The 13,834-nt window shown below is 36.1% G+C and overlaps 1 protein-coding gene across 14 annotated transcripts in view; it reads right to left on the reverse strand.

Annotated features, from left to right (window-relative positions):
• robo2 (roundabout guidance receptor 2) overlaps positions 1-13,834 on the reverse strand; it is a 1,412,536-nt gene that overhangs the window by 51,131 nt on the left and 1,347,571 nt on the right. For 9 of the 14 annotated variants that reach the window (XM_062977135.1, XM_062977143.1, XM_062977144.1 and 6 more), the window contains 5 exons: positions 9,707-9,749; positions 8,113-8,240; positions 4,999-5,280; positions 4,527-4,652; positions 2,452-2,608 (listed from right to left, as the gene is read on the reverse strand). In XM_062977135.1, coding sequence (XP_062833205.1) covers positions 2,452-2,608; positions 4,527-4,652; positions 4,999-5,280; positions 8,113-8,240; positions 9,707-9,749 — 736 coding nt within the window. The remainder of the gene's footprint in view (positions 1-2,451; positions 2,609-4,526; positions 4,653-4,998; positions 5,281-8,112; positions 8,241-9,706; positions 9,750-13,834) is intronic. The other 5 variants (XM_062977146.1, XM_062977147.1, XM_062977140.1 and 2 more) reach the window with 1 other exon arrangement.

Raw genomic sequence — 13,834 nt, forward strand, 5'->3', positions numbered from 1 at the left:
AAACTGTACCAAACTTGATAGACAAGTCCAGTGTGACCCACTTTATGTCCTGGTGTGGTTTGTGGAAGAATGGACCACGGATGATGGGATTTCAAGTACTTTCATCTGATTGACCTCCCACAGACCATTGTGATGCCCATGAATGACAAAACTGTACAAAACTTGATACAAAGGTGCAATGTAGCCCTCTTTATGTCCTCATGCAGTTTGAGGGAACAACAGACCAGGAATGATGGGATTTACAGTACCTTCACACACTTCCTCAGACAACTGCAATCCACTCCAATCATGATCAAACTTGGCACACAAACCCTCATGACCAACTATACATCCTTATGCATTGGGGGTGACAGACCAAGGGTGATGGGACTTGCAGTACCTTCCCAAACTTCCTGAGACCACTATGTCCCCCACAAATGACTGATCAAGACCAAACTTGGCAGATAGGGCCCCCATGATCTACTCTACATCCCGGAGCTGTTTGGAGGAGGGTGGAACATGGACAATGGGACTTGCATATGGGAGTTGGAGTTCACCCGCACCCACTGAACCCAGCTGACATTGGATCTAGACTACACTTGGAACACAGGAAACAATGCCTTTCTCAAATGACCCGGGCACCGTCAGGTCCCCAAGCTAGTGTAAAATAAAAAGTAAAGGGCATACATAATAGAATGGTGGGAAGTTTTTCAACCATTGAGGTAAGGAAAAGGAAGTCAGCAGAAAGGCTCCATGATAACATGCAGTGATGGCCTTCTATCTCCTTATATAATCAGTTACTAGCATTTGAATGCTCTGATTATCATGCCACCAAAAAGAAAGAGGCAGCTGGAAGGTCTGGTGATGCGATGCAGCATTCATTTCATGAATCCCGAATGCTTATTAAACATATATACCAACATTAATTTGAGTCTTGTTTTAATTTCAAATTCTGGATGCATGTATAAACTATTCTATTTGTATTTAGTAACCAGATCATTCAATGGAATAAAGCAGGAATGCTTCATTTTACTTTTGTAAACTTTTCTGAATTTTTCTGTCAAGGATTTGGATTTTTAAGTTTAGCTTTCATCTTATACAGATGCACTTTATGTAAAACTATAGTCATTATCAATGCAACATTATAAATAACTTGAACGTAAAAGCTGCTGTTGAGTTGTGTGAAACAAAAAAGTATGCTGTCAGCTGCACAGATTACTTAGCTTTAAATAACCAGTGTTGTCTTGGTGACAAATATAATTTTCTCAGCCAAATAATAGATACTATAGAGAACTGAGAAGCCAAGACCTATGTCACAAAGGTTTCTCTACAGATAATGCATCAATTTACTTGTCTTTTTTATCACAGTGTGCCTTAAAATATATGAGAGTTATTTGTCTTTTACTGCAGAATTATCTGGGCTGGGAACAGCAAATACATTAAAGTGAAGATATCATTTGGGGGGGGGGGGGGTAATTATTAATGAATAACTGCTTGAAGTAAATTTTCAATTACTTTGTATAGTCCCAATTGTGAAATGCTTTATTGGGGCAACCCTTTCAGGAGTAAGTGAGGCTTCCGTTAGCAAAGTAATATGAACACTGCAATATAAATGCAATGACAGACAGTATTTTTCTCTTCTGGTGAACTTAGAAAGGGCTGGTTTTTGGAAAATTGTGAACAAGGATCAATGAATTTTACATAGTGGAGTCATATAGTTAAGTGTCCACCTAGAGTACTGCTCTAAAATACGTTCATGTAAGACCAGTGCAGGGCCACTTAACACCCCCACACCAATTCCCATACATCCCAAGGTATTTACTATTCTAAGGCTTTCAAATGCCTTCCTGCAGATTTCCTAAGTCTGATGAAGAAAGGGTGAAGAGGTTTAGCTTGGGGAAAATTTTTATATCTATTCGGACATACTAGTAGGCCAGATATCACTCCAGATGTGGCAATATTTTTGTGCCATCAAGTCACCTGTCCACTTATGGTGCCCCCATGAATTTCACAGGGTTTCTTAGGCAAAGACTACTCATACATGGATGGGAATATAGCTCCCATTAACTGCCAATAGTCCAAAACATCTCTAAAAGGACCAGAGATGGGAAGATTGCATTTGCTGAAGTAGGGACATCAAAATGAGTATTTTAATACTAGATCTTTCCTCAAATGGTTTCTAAGAATAATGAAGAAATGCTGTGAGGAATAGTCCTATGACTACATACTATGAAAAATGGTTTTCTAATTTAATTGGCATATACACACATACATTGGGTCCATTTATGGGCACAAACAATAATTTTGATGGTTGTATCTTTGTATTATCATGCATATTAATGCACCTATGCAATGTATAACAGTATCTTTATATTTAAACTCTAGAACCTCTCAGATGCTTTCAGAGATTGTGTTCTGTAGATCTAGAATACTGAATTTTTAATTCTACTCAAAGAAAGAAAAGTAAATTACCCTGCTTCTTGCTGATCTACCCCATAGTGTTCCAGTTCTGTGCCTGGGAGAGGCTGTATCGGAGGGGGTGGAAGAGGAATACTGGCCCAGGTAGACCCATTGTTTTTCTGAGGCTTGGAAGTATTTTTGTTTTTCTTTTTCTTTCCTCCTTTCCCACCTGAAATCAAGAGACATTATTTAAGTGTGAAGAAACAAAGATGATTTTTACATATCCTGAAAGAGCTCTAAATCCAGATGGCACACTAAAAGGGAGGCTGGAGAGAGAGAGGGTATTTTTATCTTTGCAACATCAGCAGCAACACTTTATAATTGTCATAAGGTTATAAATAATAATAGGGTGGAATGGAATGGAAATAGTCCATATAATTGCCCTAATTTTGTTCTTTTTATTTCACACACTTTATATAGAGTAGTTACAATGGACCATAAGCTGAATAAAAGTTACAATGTACTTGATGTTTCAAAACTATATTTATTGATTTTTCATGTCTGTCTGAGAATCCATGTAGTCACTCTTTGGAAAAAAATAGACCAGAGCAAATGCTTTTCAGATAGCAGTTCTCAATGTATTAATAATAGTATTTTGCATATTGTCTCTGCTTGGGAAAAGTGTAGTTAAAGATACAATCACAATGTTTACCATTTGAACTTTATTCTCCTTTTATCCAAGAGGTCAAGAGTTGATAAAAAATAATGTAAACCTAATTTCTTTTGGGAAATTATGGGGGAATTCAATGTAAAAATGGTAATATATTGATAGTAATATCTTTAAGGTCATCTAATTAAAGGTTTGAGGTTGTTAGTATGATTGTTTGCCTTCAAGTCCTTTCTGACTTATGGTGGCCTGAAGGAGAATCTATCATGGGTTTTCTTGGTAAGATATTAGAGGAGAGGTTTGCCACTGAGTTTTCTTGACCAAGAAAGGATTTAAACCCTTGTCTCCAGAGCTGTAGTCCAATTATCAAAACATTACACCACAATTGCTCTGATAATACCCTAGCACAAAGTTGCTGGAGGATTAGAGAGGAAGCAGAACAATGAACAATACAACTTAAAAGAAGATTCAAGAAATAAGGAAATAAGAAGAGAATGTTAGTTAATATAACATTTAGAAAAAATTGTGATATGACAGAACCAATAACAGTTGGGATTAAGATCTGCAACCTAGGGAGAAAGAATGCAGCAAGGAATGGGGAAGCAGGCAATTGCACAGGGGTCCATTTAGGTAAGAATTAGGAACTGAAAGTTGCATGAGGATCAGAAGAAATATAGGAAAATCAAGCAGAAGGATAGTCAAAACAATCAGATACGAAAAAGGTTATTGAAGTGGTTTTGTATTACATTCTTGGAATGTAAAATAAGTATTATAAAAATGGCTTAATTCTACCTAATATATTTAATTCAGCCAAATTGTTTGCTGATATTTCTAAAGATTGATGATCCATTTTTAAAAATGGCACAGTGTAAGAATTATTCTACAACATGCAGCGTAAAACCTATATGTTATGATTGTATGCAGCTCTGGAACTTTTAAAGAGGAACCGTCATAATAAGCTTATCTTTCCATTCCAGCATGTGGCAATAGGTGGATATTTTGATGTACGATAGAAATACTGTGAACCCTTATGAGAATTGAGGGGAGGGTTTAATAATGATACAACCAAAATATTAACCTCATCACGAGACTCTTCAGAGAAAGGCAGTGCTATAAATTGAAGATTCATTTACGAATAAAGTCAACATTGCGCCAGAAGTACAAGAATGTTAAAAAATAAGGTTTCCAATCATGCTGAAATACACAGGCTACAACAGCGACAAATATTTTCTTATTATCTCTAAATGGGTTTCTTTTTCTGTTAGGAGAAATAAGGTGTACTGGTGGTTTTTTTTGTTGAAGTCATGGTGTTATAGAAGATAATGGCATATTCACAAATGTCTAAATGGAAATCACATTGCAATATTCAAAAACAGACTCTGGGAGTAGGGACCAGCTTTGAAGGCTATAATTGAGAATTCTAAAAAAGCTGCTTACAAGCATAAGCACTTCCCCTTATACACATTATATTGAAACCAACCTGAGAGGCTGCCACTTCTTTCTGAGCTGTTGTGAGAGCTGGTGGTGCTGAAATCCTGTGACTGGTTGTGTGGCATTCTATTAGACAATCCCTCAGCCAATCGATAGTCAGGGATGTAAAGTAAAGCTAAGGGTTAAAGGGCAAAGGTCACAGTGCTATCATGTGATTAGTTTATTAGCACATGCACAACATGCAGGTAGCTGCAAAAAGCTAATGTGATAGCGCTGTGGGAAATATTCAGCCTAGTGTGGGAGCAAGATGGAGCACAGGTGGTCTATGACAATGGCAAAAGATGAAAAAAACTGAAATCACAGCAAAAAGTGTTAGTTGCATATGGAAATGTAGAGGATACAAGCAAGGTATGTTGTTAATTGAGGGAAAGGGGAATAAAGGTGGGCATTAAGCAATTTCTCACCATGCACAACAATCTTACAAAATATTTTCACAAGAAAAAAATACCAAGCAGAATCACCATTGTTGCCTTTGTTTTGATCAGGTAGAGAGTATCCAAATCCCATCAGGTCACTTTTTTGCTGAATTGAACTTTTCCACTGGGGGTCTGGTAAATCCACTGCCAGTTCATGGATGCTGTTGGAATGTAGTATTTGTGTTGTGGCATATGGAGTAGCCTGCGTTATTTGACTGGAGCTATTGTAACTAGTTTTGGTAGTGAAGTCAATGCTGCTATAAATGGCTCCATCAGAAAGCATTGTGGCAGTTTTATCCCCTTGGCATGGTACTGGAGGTAACACATCTGTAATGGGGAAAAATCAAATGAAACAAATCAACACTACACAGGAAACCCAAATACCAAGGTTTTAATATGAAAAATTAATCTGACATTCTGCAGGTTTGCATTTCAGCAGAGGCTGGGTCCATGAGTCAATGAAGGGAAAATGATGTACAATTGTCCCCTCAGTATCAGCATCTGTGACAAACTTTCAGTTGTCCTTCACATCTCACTGCTTAAAACCATCTCTTCCCTATACCTTCAGGTGTGAAAATGAAATTTGGAATATTTCTGTCCTGAAGAATGTTCTCAATTGTTCACCTCACAACAGAGCAAATGAAACTGTCTGTACTCTAGAGAAACAATGAAAGGAGTAACTCTATAAATCACAGAAGTAACCACTTCCTTTTGCTCCTCAGGCACCACCCCACACACAGCACTATGGGCTAAATACTGAGCTGCCTTCAGACAATTCTTTTCCAAGATATGTAGTGCTTTCAAAAAGTTATTTTTAATGCAACACTATTTCATTTGCTTTTTGAAGTTCACCCAGGATATAATAAATGGGTGGAAAGACTCAGAGAGACATATACATTGAGGTTGGTAATGTTTGAAAATTTCAGTAGTGGTAAGCAGAATCATATGTTTAGTTACATTGATAAACTTGAAATACACACCAAAATGAAAGGTAAATCAGAGAAATGCATAAAACATATTTACATTATATTGAATAGTTTGCACTGAGCATGAAACTCATTCCTCCATCTATCTGGACAAATTAATAACTTTATGAATGTGGTGCGTGGATTACTCATTCTTATAACCTGATAATAACAATATCTGTTTGAAGAAAAAGCTCCCCTCCATGACTAATGAAACCATCAAAACTATTGATAATGTAATGCAGAAAGCTATGTCAACCAATAAACAGAAAAACTGAATAAATGCTAGACTGCATTTCAATGTATACATTTTGACTGTATTTTACTCAAAAGTTTTGAAGTATAAAAGAAGCATGACTAATCACAGAAATTGAAATATAATATCTACTCATCATCAACTTCTTCTACTTCCAGGATGAAATCCATGAAAAACACTACATTTAATATTTTAAATCACAGACTTTAAAAAATATTATCCCAGAAATATTAAAAGGAATTAGAATCTCATCACATGGATGAGCTCCCGTGTTGTGATTCTCCAGCTTCCACGGCAAATCAGGGCAGCAGTGGGGCAATCCTGGTGCCCCGGCTGGCAGCTGATGCTTCCCTATCACACATGGGGAAGCGTTACTACGCAGCTTAATCCAGCGGTAGCCCAGTTGTTCCTAATGGAACACAGGAAAGCTACCTTGTTGGCGGCACAGCATCCTACCATGCTGCCACTCCAGTTCACTGCCGGAAGTCAGTCTATATTGTGAGGCTCCATGAGTGAAACATCCTAGGACACTTATTATTTTCATGCATAAGAGGCAAATTAATCACATTTTCTAATATCCCTAAATCCATGTAAGTGTGCAATGCTACAATACTATGAACTCCATTATGAACCTGCATTAAAAGAAAATACACTTGAACCTTCCTATTATTGAAGTTAAACTTTTTCTTTCATCTCAGCTAGTTGCACAGTTTATGTTGAAAAATACTGCTTTGAGCTTCAGCAGCTGCCTTTTTTGCCCTAGGATGATGCTTTATCATCATGAAACTGCTTTTCACGGATGTTTGCCACCCTGTTCTCAAGACATGTGGAAACACTGTGTTACCAGCTGAGCAACAGCAGTGCTTTTAAATAGCAGAAGAAAGTGGAGCGACCTAAAGACGTCCTAGACTATAATTAATTTGCAAGCAGCTATTATAGCCACTGTCATCTGATTGATGGGAATGTTTTAACGCCTTAGAAGAGAGGTGGGTGAAGTGTGGCTCACAGATCCCAGGCTTTCCCAGCTCCTCAGCACCCTGATATTATTAATCCAGAATTATAGTTCATACTCTCAAAATCTAGAGTGGGGAGAATGTTCCTATAGATTCCAACAGCAGCCTTTACTGGTATATTTAAGAAATATTCAAAGGGTGTTTTCTGTAGACACAGGGAAGAAAGTGACTAGGTCTCCTTCTCTGAGATTGGATGTACTTTCGAGGACAATGGGTTTGTAAACTAAATACATTAAAATGTCATTAATGCACAATGTAATGACTGGGAAGTGGGGGTAATGATTGTGTAATGTCTTTTGAAATGAGCAAGAACTTTAACAGAACAAGTTGGTCATATTTTTAAATATTTCATCTGATTTATATAACTATTGTCAGTATCCAATTGTTGTATAATATCAACACAAGTGATGTTGTGGTTCCAAATGCCTAGTTCTGCCCTGTGTTCAAGAGAAATCAAAATCTCCAACTGTGAAATAAATCAGAGATCTGGTAGTATGACCAGTTGCAGGAGCAGTTGGTGCACAAATAGTAGCATGCACAGGAACCCCAGAAAAAAACAACAATGTTTTGTGCAACTAGAAAAAAACATAAACAAAGGGGCTCTGTTATGTTGAATTAAAGCATTTCTCTGCCTTAGAACTTCTGCCAGAGGTTTAATAAAGTTCTGAGAAAATCTGAGAAAAGGTGGGGATAGAAGAAATAACAGAAATAATAACAACATTTTCAAGAAGTATAGATACCTGTCCATAAAAATCTAATGCAAATCATGTTTCATCTCAATTAGTAATATTATTTTATTGTTCTTTTTGACTTACTGTTTTTTAAATTTATTTTCAAATATAATTTCTTCTTGGGGCAAAGCCTGGCATATTCTGGTCTGCATACAGAAGGCAATTATTTTTCAAAACACTGCAAATGAACGTACCTCCGCGCCCAAAATTCCCAAGATCATTTGGTCCACTGGTGCTGTTATTTACTGGAAGGCTGGTGGCTGGCCAAGAATCCGCAAGCCAAGGATAACTGGGGTCACTTGCATTTAACAGGCCCGGTCGACTGAAGAAAATCAACAAGGAAATACATCTGTTAGAATTTCCTTTCAGTTCTATTTGAAGAGAATTTATTCCTGTTTCTCAACACAAAGTACAGCAACTTGAGGTTTTAAACTGATTTAAAAATAAAATTGTGTAGACAAAAATTATCATTCGTTATGGAGCATGATATACAGTAAATCAGACATACTGTCTATTGAAATGGGAGGAAGCCTCAGTAAAAAATCTGCTACAGTTCAACTTTCTTGTCTCTCTGGAAAACAACGAAGAAACTGCAGTATTGAAGGATCCTAAACTAGGGATGAATGATAAATTGCCACCTCAAGGGAACAATCAGTCAAAGTGACTGTTCTGTATCAGCCATTTCCAGAACTCTGAGCGACTATTCCTTCACTTCCTGCATCCCAAATGTCTGTCTGTCATCTTCAAGCTGCTAGCTCTTCCTTTGAGCACTCTTGCATGGTTTTAGAGGCAAGCTGGTTTGAGTGGGATTAATAGAAAGTTCAAAAGAACATTTTTATCTGTCTCAACAGGCTTTCAGGTTCATATAATTTAATTTTAGATTTTGAGAACAAGTGAAGATTGAATATATTTTAATGTTTATTGTAAGTCAAAGAATATTGCTCCCAAATTTATGAGAAAGATAAGAGGAAGCTTATCTTCGAATAGTGGCTCATTTTAAAATATCACGATTGGTAACAGAATACTGGACAATGCAGGACTTTTGCCTGATCTAAAAGAGTTCTTCCTATGACCTTATTTAACATTTTTAACTACTGTACTTCACCCTTCCCCAATGAATCTATTATGGCATAATCCCCAAGAGAAACATGGGTTTCTATGGAAACAACAAGAAGAAGATCCAGCAGTATTCCTACCACATCTATGAACTCTCATTAGACCTAATCTCTTTTTTGCTAAAATATTGATTAAATAGGAGATTGGAAGTTATTACCAGAGCCTAATTATAATCTCCATATTGGCACAGAGAAAATAAATGAGGATATATGGGTCTGTTATCAACTTTTATCAATTTCAATTGAGTAGCCAAAGTTGTAGAATCCAGTCTTATCTACAACCTATTCATCTTCCATGAATCATTCATTCTGTGATCGATTGTATGTAATTGTTCACTCATAGCAATTTTGTAGGAGCCAATAAGGAGTCTTAAACAACAGCAACTTCATTTTCTAATGCCTAATTAATACAATAAACATCCTGAAAACAAATGAACACATTCCTTTTGAAACTTCCAACTAATTTCATCTCAGGCATCTGGGAGATATGAAACATCTGGATCTGATTCCCCTAAAGTGTAAAACAGATCATTAAAATCTGGTCTAAGTCATTTAATTCCTCCTAGAATTGTCAGTCCCACAACTGATTGAATGTTACTTTTTAAAGTCCCTTATCAAAAATTAAATATGACAAAATCTGAAAGTGATTAAAAAAAAAACCCTGCATGCATACCTTCCATTGCTCATAAGTCCTCCATCTCCTCTTTGAAAAGTAACTGTTTTGGATTTTAAATACGAAAGAATATGAAAAGTCCATTAGGCATATTATGGCATTTACATCAGACCATATCAACGTTCATTAGATTATACATTAAACAATATAAATATAAACATTAAACAATGTAAATATAAAATGGTTATTTTTTCTTATTTCTTGCTACACAATATAAACTTAAATCAATGTCTTACATCCACATTCTTATGTGACAAATTTATTTCTGATTCCGTGATATGAATGTTTTTTTTTTGGGGGGGGGGGGTTGTGGTGGTGGTGGGGGTGGTGGGGAATTTAAAAAATCAATAGCAAGAAGCCCAAATTCCCCCAGTGGCTCAAAGTTTATTTCATAGCACTGCCTTTTTTCTCTCCATCTTCATAAAAATGAAAGTGTCTCTTTAAAACTCTCTTTAGCAGGTTAATACTCCAGGAAGTAATGATCAGGCAGTCACCTACAGGCAGGGCCGTAGCCAGAAAAAAATTTCGGGAGGGATTTTGAAAATTTCAGGGGGGGGGGGTTGAACCCCTAGCACATACCCCTCCCCGCTACAAACCTGTCAATATCTGCTTGAGATAGTGCCTGGAGGGACTCTTAATGTTTTGCATCTCATAGACTTAGCATGGGGATTTGGTTAACCAGTTAAAATTCATGAGTAAACGAGATTTTTTTTATAACTTGAAAAATTTCGGGGGGGGGGGGGTTTGAACCCCTAAAAAACCCCCCTCGCTACAGGCCTGCCTACAGGCATCTGCTTGTTATCACAAAAATGGAGATTAATATTGCTATGCTTGTTAATGAAATAGAAGGAACATAAAATACAAGTACATTCTCATTTTATATTAAAACATCCTCTAATTCACATGGGAAGTACCTTGAGCAAAGCAAATAACATTTGATGGTTAAAAACCATTGTTGTCCAGTACAGAGAAACACAAAGTTTCAGTACTGAAAGGATGAGGACGATTGTGTAAACCACTAAACCAGACAAAGAAAACAGAGAACAAGAAAAGGCCTGTATGTGTACCCTTCTGGCACAAATGGAATGGAATGGATTTTGCTCCTAAATTATCATTACAAAAAATATGTGAAGTACATTTAGGTGAAAGATAAGAGTCCATTTCAACATCAGACAATGTAATAGACGAGAGAGGATTTGAATTCAGGATTTTTCATTCAGGTGTAATATCTTATTGTGTGCATTTTGCTAGCCCTGGCCCTATTATTTCAAGCATCACAAGGCACAATTTATGTGTTGATAATGTCCCTTTGTACCACAGATCAGAATGATAGGTATACAATGAAAGTTATCATATAACCTAGCAGTTAAGATTTCCAGTTACCTTTGGAAAACCAGAGTTTTTTATTTATGTTTTTCCACAGAACTTCATAAAATTATAGCCCATTGTATATAAATACATACATATAAATTATAGCAGAAAGCAGGTGTTCTTGCCATATGCTCCCCAATCTCTGTCAAACAACTGTATAGATATATGAAATGGAAGATGAAAATGCTGTGATTAATACAGATGGTGGTATGTAAAGCTGGATATCTGTAGTCTTCCGGTGATTGTTTGCCATGTTATCACTTCCACAAGTGGCTTCACAATACACAGTGAAGACAAAGAGAACCCCTTTGGGACTTCATATAGAATGAAATTAGGAACAGATGATTAATTGCTCATTACCACCACATGGGAAATTATTGTTGCTGGAAAATGACAATAGGCATGTCTCATATTAAACGGTTTACTATACCTATTTAGAAGTGAGTTTTTGCAAATACAATTGCGGGGCAATTATGTTTTGTATGACATTCACAAATACTGCACTACTGTGTTACTTTTTAACACAATACCAAACAGTTGAAATAATTTGTTCAGTTATTCAGTTTTACAGTAATGTGCTGAAAAAAGATGCCAGTATACTTATTTGCTCGCAGATGGCATGGTTAGAAATACATAAGTAAAAACTACATTTGATCCACCTACATTTCTAACCTTGTCTTCTTCCATTTTCCTATTACAATTCATTTTATATTCATCAAAATAACATTACTTCAAAGTAAATTTAATAAAGAAAGGGCTAGATACAGATTTAAAAACTTCAACTGCGTTGGCTGACATTAATTTTCCCAGTTCTCTCCAAAACAGTCTGTCAAGCTTGCAAATGTATTTAACTATTTTGGAATATTATTTTGGATTTCTGGCAAGTGATGCACCACTCAGCAGTTGGCAAGACGTTTTTTGCAAAGAATCTCAAAAATTGACTCAGGACGACTTTAAACCAACGTATTAAAGGAAGACAGTATTCTTGAGAGCAAAAGTTCATAAGGTGCTAAAGATACTAGCTTGATTGCTCAGTTGGGCAAATAATACAAACCTAAATCAATAGTAGGAGAGAAAAAACTTAAATAAGCAGCTAGGGGGGTCATAATCTTAGATATCACGATATGAATGCAAAGAGCATGGGAAGTAAACAAGATGAACTTGAACTTTTAATACAGGAAAGGAAATAATAAGCATCACTGAAACCTGGCAGGATAAGTCTCATGATTGCCATAGAAGAGAAATATACTGTACAGGAAATGTTTATATCTGTGAAAAGATCCATGTTTGAAATCCTGGATGTTATATTAAGAACATCTGTGTAAAAACTAAGGGGAGAAGAAACAACAATGTAGCTGAAACAATAGAATAATACAATAAACCCATGGAACACACAAAAAGTTAAAATCATGAACATGAGATAAAATTAATAATTAGTGAAAAATCAGTAACCATGTAAAATGTATTGATTTTATGTTGAAATCAGGAAGTAGACACCAGGCAGTGATCAAAAGGAACTCTTTATATTAGTACAATCATTTACTACAATAAGCAGTTCCTCTCCCCAAAGTGTTGATATTTGTATGGGAGTGTTTGGTCTTTTAGTGAATCAGGCTTAGCTGATTAGATTTCACGTAGGCCACCAAGACATCCAGACACCAGACCAGGTTGTGCTCAACAAAAGCACACTCTGACCTAACAGCTAAATAAAGTTGAATAGCATCTGTATCTGTAGTGATCAGTGTTGGACTAGGACACTGGGAGAGCAGGGTTCAAATCCCAGTAAGTGAGCTTACACAAGTCACATTCTCTCAGTTTCAGAAGAAGGCAATGACAGTTGTCCTCTAAATAGTTATTATGCTGCTAAGCTATTCATTGTTGATATCAGATTTCATGCATGCTGTGTGATTTCTGGAACTGCCAAAACAAGCTTAGAAAAGTTTAAAGAAACATATTTGAATACAGTAGACTGCAGTGTATACAGACATGCTTGCAAAAGAAAATAATCATTGCAGCAGATTTAATTCAGGATCTAAATCCCTGAATTTAATTTCAGAATTTTAAAAATGCCAAGACATCTTAAAGACCAAAAAGAAGGGGGAAGATGTCCTCCCTATCTACATTCCATCTGTGTTTTTTCTATATCTATTTTCACAAAGAACATGTGAAAAAGCTCATTTCAGTACTCAGGGATCTTACGAATGTTCATAAAGTGATGTCAAAAAGCAATCAGAATGTAAAGGAGAAAACTACTTCTTAAAATATGATAATACATAGGGATTTACTGAGTGTGCAGGATGGATTTTTTTAATAGAATCCCCGTTAACCTGTAATGCAAAAACTACAGAAACAAGGTACAGAATGCAAACTCAGAAATTGAAGGAAAATCTTATAAAAATAGTATTCAAATATATATTATCATACTAAACTATTTATACATACTGTATCACAAGGTTAAACATAATCGTCATGCTGGCAAGAACTAAAAAAAATAGAAATAAACAGCTGACATTTTGCAGCAAGAAAGCCTTCTGTGTGGCTATCTCTAGTAGGCCACATTTTCCTTCTACAAATGAAAACTTTAATGTTGCCAGTCAAGTCCCTCTCCCTTTTCTGATAAGCTGTTCCTCAAATATGAATACAGATTAATCCCCTTTTAATAAGCATTAACTCAAAACAGATAATCAGCATATAAAAATTCTATCAAATCTTGTGCCTGCATTTGGATGATTTCTGTCAAATTATTTATAATCATCT

The sequence above is a fragment of the Anolis carolinensis genome, chromosome 3 (assembly GCF_035594765.1).
Source record: "Anolis carolinensis isolate JA03-04 chromosome 3, rAnoCar3.1.pri, whole genome shotgun sequence".
NCBI lineage: Eukaryota > Metazoa > Chordata > Lepidosauria > Squamata > Dactyloidae > Anolis > Anolis carolinensis.